The sequence below is a fragment of the Pollachius pollachius genome, assembly GCF_949987615.1.
Source record: "Pollachius pollachius genome assembly, chromosome: 5".
Classification (NCBI taxonomy): Eukaryota; Metazoa; Chordata; class Actinopteri; order Gadiformes; family Gadidae; genus Pollachius; species Pollachius pollachius.
This window is the reverse complement of record NC_136938.1, coordinates 7,404,020-7,409,019: the sequence shown is the minus strand read 5'-3', so window position 1 is coordinate 7,409,019 and position 5,000 is coordinate 7,404,020. Positions and strand designations below refer to the sequence as shown.

At 51.6% G+C, this 5,000-nt stretch overlaps 1 protein-coding gene across 1 annotated transcript in view; it reads left to right on the top strand.

Moving 5' to 3' along the window:
* The first annotated feature begins 1,861 nt into the window (after positions 1-1,861).
* gse1b (Gse1 coiled-coil protein b) overlaps positions 1,862-5,000 on the top strand; it is a 63,094-nt gene continuing 59,955 nt past the window's right edge. The window contains exon 1 of the mRNA XM_079737158.1: positions 1,862-2,594. Coding sequence (XP_079593284.1) covers positions 2,558-2,594 — 37 coding nt within the window. The 5' untranslated portion in view covers positions 1,862-2,557. The remainder of the gene's footprint in view (positions 2,595-5,000) is intronic.

Sequence of the window (5,000 nt, the reverse complement as noted above, 5' to 3'; positions counted from 1 at the left end):
TGCGTGTGTGTAGGTGTGTGTTGTGTGTGGGGGACGTGTGTTGGTTCACTCAGCGAGGGTATAATGAGCGACAGAAGTGCGTGCGTGTGTGTGTGTGCGTGTTTGTGGATGTTTGTGTGTGTGTGTGTGTGTGTGTGTGTGTGTGTGTGTGTGCGTGCTTGTGTGCGTGCGGGTGTGGGTGTGCGTGCGTGCGTGTGTGTCAGTGTGTAAAGAGTGTGTTCAGCGTGGCATGCTTCTGGGGTCTGTGAGCAGGATGGCACAAGCCACGTTTCTTCACAGAGCGAGAACAGAGAGGCAGCCCACTCACACCTAGACGCAGACTACAGCGCTTCCCTTTATCTCCAGAGAGAGAGAGAGAGAGAGAGAGAGAGAGAGAGAGAGAGAGAGAGAAAGAGAGAGAGAGTGAAAGAGAGAGAGGGAGAGGGAGAGAAAGACGGAGAGACAGAGAGAAACAGAAATACATATACAGAGAGAGATAGACACACACAGAGATTCGGAGCGTTACAGAGAAAGAGAGAGAGATTATTTTATTCACATTTCCTCTGATCGCGTAGCGGGCTCTATTGAGAGGCGGCATTGAGGAGCAACCTTCCCTTTGATCCATGGTGCTACGGCTGGATTCCTGCGAGCGAAGCACCTCTTACACAGCGTGCCGATGCTCCCTTACTGCCGACGTGGGCCTCGTACTCCCGTCTGTGTCATCCAATCAGCTGTCAGCGCTGTCACGCCGTGAACCGGGCCCGCTGTCCTTCTCCTTCCTTCCTTCCTCCGCTGAAACACGGACTGTGTTGTCTTTTATTTTATTATTGTCGTTCCTCTGTAACCGCCGCCTCCACTAAGGCTTTATTGCCTTAACCCACTCACCCCCCGCCCCCTTCCCCCATGCATTCTCCCTCTCTCTCTCGCTCTCTCGCTCTCTCTCTCTCTCTCTCTCTCTCTCTCTCTCTCTCTCTCTCCCTCTCTATTTCTCTCTGTCTCTCCTGCTCTCTCTCTCTCTCTCTCTCTTATCTCTCTCTGTTTCCCTTGCTGTCACTCTTTCTCTCTCTATCCTCTATCTCTGTATATCCATCCCACTCTATGTACCTCTCTCCCTCGGTCTCGGTCTGTCTCCCCCGCTCTCTCTCTCTCTCCCTCTCTCTCTCTCTCGATGACATGGAGTGTTGTGGTAGCCTAGAGGGAGTTGACTCTGCCCTCCCCTGCTCCTCCTCTGCCTCCTCCTCCTCCTCCCCCCTCCTCCTCCCTTTCTTCATCTCAGCGGTTAATGAAAAAAATAATGAAAAAAGAGAAGAATGCAAAACCGTGAATAACAGAAAGAGAGAGAGAGAGAGCTAGAGAGAGAGAGAGAGAGAGAGAGAGAGAGAGAGAGAGAGACACACACACAGAAATACAGAGCATTTTAGAAAGCGATAGAGCATGTACCAGGGAGATAAAGCGAGAGAGAGAGAGGGATGAAGTGTGAGAAAGAAAGAGAGAGAGAGGGAGGGAGAGACAGAGAGAGTAAGAGAGAGAGAGAGATAGTCTTTCAGATAGAAAGGGAAAGAATGTGTGTCTCAGAGGCAGAAAGAAATAGAGACGTGTCTAAAAGCGAGAGGGAGTGTGTGCAGGAGAGAGAGAGAGGGAGAGGGTGCGATTGTGTGTGTGTGTGTGTGCGTGTGTGTGTTAGAGAGAGAGGGCGAGAATCCTCATGTGAGATAGAGAGCGAGTGAGAGAGGGGGAGGTGTGTGCAAGAGAGAGAGAGAGCGAGAGAGAGAGAGAGAGAGGTGTGCGGCGCGACAGAGAGAGAGAGACGAGGGCTCCAGTGTGTGTTGGGGCAGCAGCGGTGTTGGTGGTGTCTGAAGCGACCCCGTCTCTCTCTGATCAATCGCTATTGGACCGAGGGATAAAGGACCGACGGTTGCGCTCATCGTCGGCAGGATTTAGCCTGCGTTCCTCCTCCTCGCGGTCCTCCTGCCGGCTGTCCCTCCTCCTCCTCCTCCTCCTCCTCCTCCTCCTCCTCCTCTCTTCTCCTCCTCCGCTCGCTTCTTACATCGGCTGTCCTGCCCGCGGTTTGTTGTGTGTTGTGCGTGCGAGCGAGCGAGCGGGAGCGTGTGTGTGTGTGTGTGTTTGTGCGCGCGCGTGTGTGTGTGTGAGTGTGTGTGTGTGTGCGTGGCTGTGTGTGAGGGGAGAGAGAAAGAGAGCGCACACTTGGGTTCCCGCTGTCTGAATAGGAAGAGTGAGAGCGTGACCCCTAGCCCGGGGGGTCCGTGGAGAGAGTCAGGGGGTCGAGTGTGAGGGCATGCGGGGTGATTGACCCTCGCGCCGCTCTGTCTGAGGTCTGTGTGTGTGGGGGTGTGTGTGTGTGTGTGTGTGTGTGTGTGTGTGTGTGAGCGCCGGCTGGGCGGTCCCAGCCTCACGCTTGGTTAGTGAGGAGTGGAGAGTGGGGATGACAGGCTGAGTCCCGGCTCGGCTTCCCCTCAAACAGAGGCTGGTTTCTGGGTGGCTGTGGGGCCACAGCCCCCTCTCCAGCGGACTTTGACACGGAACCGTTTCCCCTCTCCATGACACTCACACAGTAGCCATGTTTGGATTAAAAGCGCCCCTCTACTACTTGCCAGGTAAGAGCGCGATTGTAATGTGTTTGGTTTCAAGCCGGCCACAGCGATGCTGTGTTTGCATAATGACGTGTGTGTATCTATGGTTGTGTGTGGTCATGTTTCTGTGTGTGTGGGTGTGCGTGTGTGTGTCTGTCGGACCGCTCGCGCCCAGGTGTGTGTCTGTCTAGATGTCGGTGTGCGTGCGCGCGTGTTGCTGTGGTGTCGGCGCTTTAGTGTGTGTGTGGCAGGACTGGGGCTTGTGAAACAATGTGTGTGCGCTGTGGCACATGTGTGTGCACGTGCAGACTTGAAGTTCAGCAAGTTGACGACAGTGCATCTGAGGGGGAGCGGGGGGGGGGCCTGTACCAGTGACTTTATGTCTGCTTCCTGCTCTCAGGGCTGGAACCTGAGGAGCAGGCTGTTGGTAATACTATCCCACACTCTCCCTGTTTGACTACACTCTCAGATGCTTATCAGCACCAAAGTCAGCAGGTATAGCATTGGCTAAGTGGCAGCCGGTGTTTAATTTGACAGCAACACTGAAATGGGTGGGAAGCCAAATATGTGTGTGGGTGTGTGTGTGCGTGTGCCCTTGTGTGTGTGTGTGTGTGTGTATGTCTATGTGTGGGTGTGTGTCGGTGCGTGTGCGTGCATGTCCATGGGTTTGTTTGTGGGCGTGCATGTGTGTGAGTATGTATGTGCGTGTATCTGTGTGTGTGTGTGTGTGTGTGTGTGTGCGTGTGTATGTGCGTGCGTGCCCATGCATGTGAGTGTGTGTATGTGTGTGTTGAGAGGGTGAGGTTACCACGGTGCTTCAGGGTGTCTCACGGCCCACTGGTTACTCATTACGGAGCCCGGGTTGGGGTTAAGTGCAATGTTTGAACCAAAAAAACACAACAACATCAGTCACCTCATCGCCCTGCCATGGGATTCTCCTTCGACTCGAACTCCTTGATTTAAAAAGTCAACTCGTTCAGTTCTTTACCCGTACTGCGTTTCAAAGGCCTGCACATATTTTGTGCATTTCTCCACACACACCCTGCCTCAACGACACAAGTTTGAGTGGCATCCGTTTTAGCCGTTCGTAAGTCACACAATGAGCTCAGGCATGCTCTTCCTGAACACTGCTTATGAACACACACAATGTTCCGCGCACACACGCGCAGTCCGCACATCACGATGCGTGTGCGTGAGCCGGTACGAGCTTGGCGGGCCTGTGTTTGTGTGTTTCCGTGAGCAAGTTGTAGGTATTATTTGCTGACACGTAGGTGTGTTGCATTATTCATGAGCTGTTGTCAGCAGGTACACAGCACTGTGGCCGGGGCTGACACGGCACTCCAGCTGCCGGCCGTAAGCTGCTCTTTAGCTCTGTCGCCACAGAGAAGCCTGCTGTACCCTCATGTACTCCTCCACATTATGGCCTGCATTCATTCATGAGAAGCGTGTACAGACTGCGTCCGTGGGCCCGGCCACTTAGCGTCCCGCTTGGAAGAAGGCAACAAAAGGGAGGGAAGGAATATAAATATTACAGTGAAATGTGACGGATCTCTGCAAGATTGATGGCTTCCTTTGTGGAATGGTTCATTGTCATGTGACGAGTATTGACTCATGCGATTGTGACTGGGAATGAAGCAATGTTCGGTTTATCTTTATTATCTATTATCTATTTTCCTGTGCACGTCCATTCAGCTTGGCAAAACTTCTGTAAAGATTAAAGATTTAATTATTAATCATAATAATAATTATAATATGTGTCGTAATTATGATAATTATAAGTCTGATATAAATAAGATAATAAATAAGATATTATAAATTTGTTATATGTGATTATAAACTAATAATAATATGTAACAAATGTTTGTCTAGCAGCGTCCCGGCACCATTTCTTAAATCTCCTGTCAGCCTCGCTCACTCTATTTCATCTTTCACCTTCCCTACCCCCCCTCTTCTCCGTGTCCGTCTGTTTCTAAGCTGACTCTACTATTCAGCCTTTTTCAAATGGAGATTCAGTCAGCAGAGGCCACAAGGCCCCTGCTGGGAGAGGAAAAAAGAGACAGACAGAGAGAGAGAGAGAGAGAGAGAGAGAGAGAGAGAGAGAGAGAGAGAGAGAGAGGGGATGAGCCCTGCATGTCTCAGTGCCTGTGGCAGGTTGATGCTCTTTGAACCCTGGGTGAAGGTGAGATCAAACAGAACAGCGACTGGAACAACAGAGCTTTAGACGAGAAGGAGAGACAGATGAAGAGAGACAGGGAGAGAGAGAGAGAGAGAGAGAGAGAGAGAGAGAGAGGGAGGGAGGGAGGGATGAGAGACGGAGAGAGAGAGAGAGAGAGAGACACGCACAGATAAAGAGAAACACAGACAGATAGAGAGAGAAAGACGGATCATCATATAAGAGAAACGGAAGACAGAGGTGAGGGTAAGAGAAGA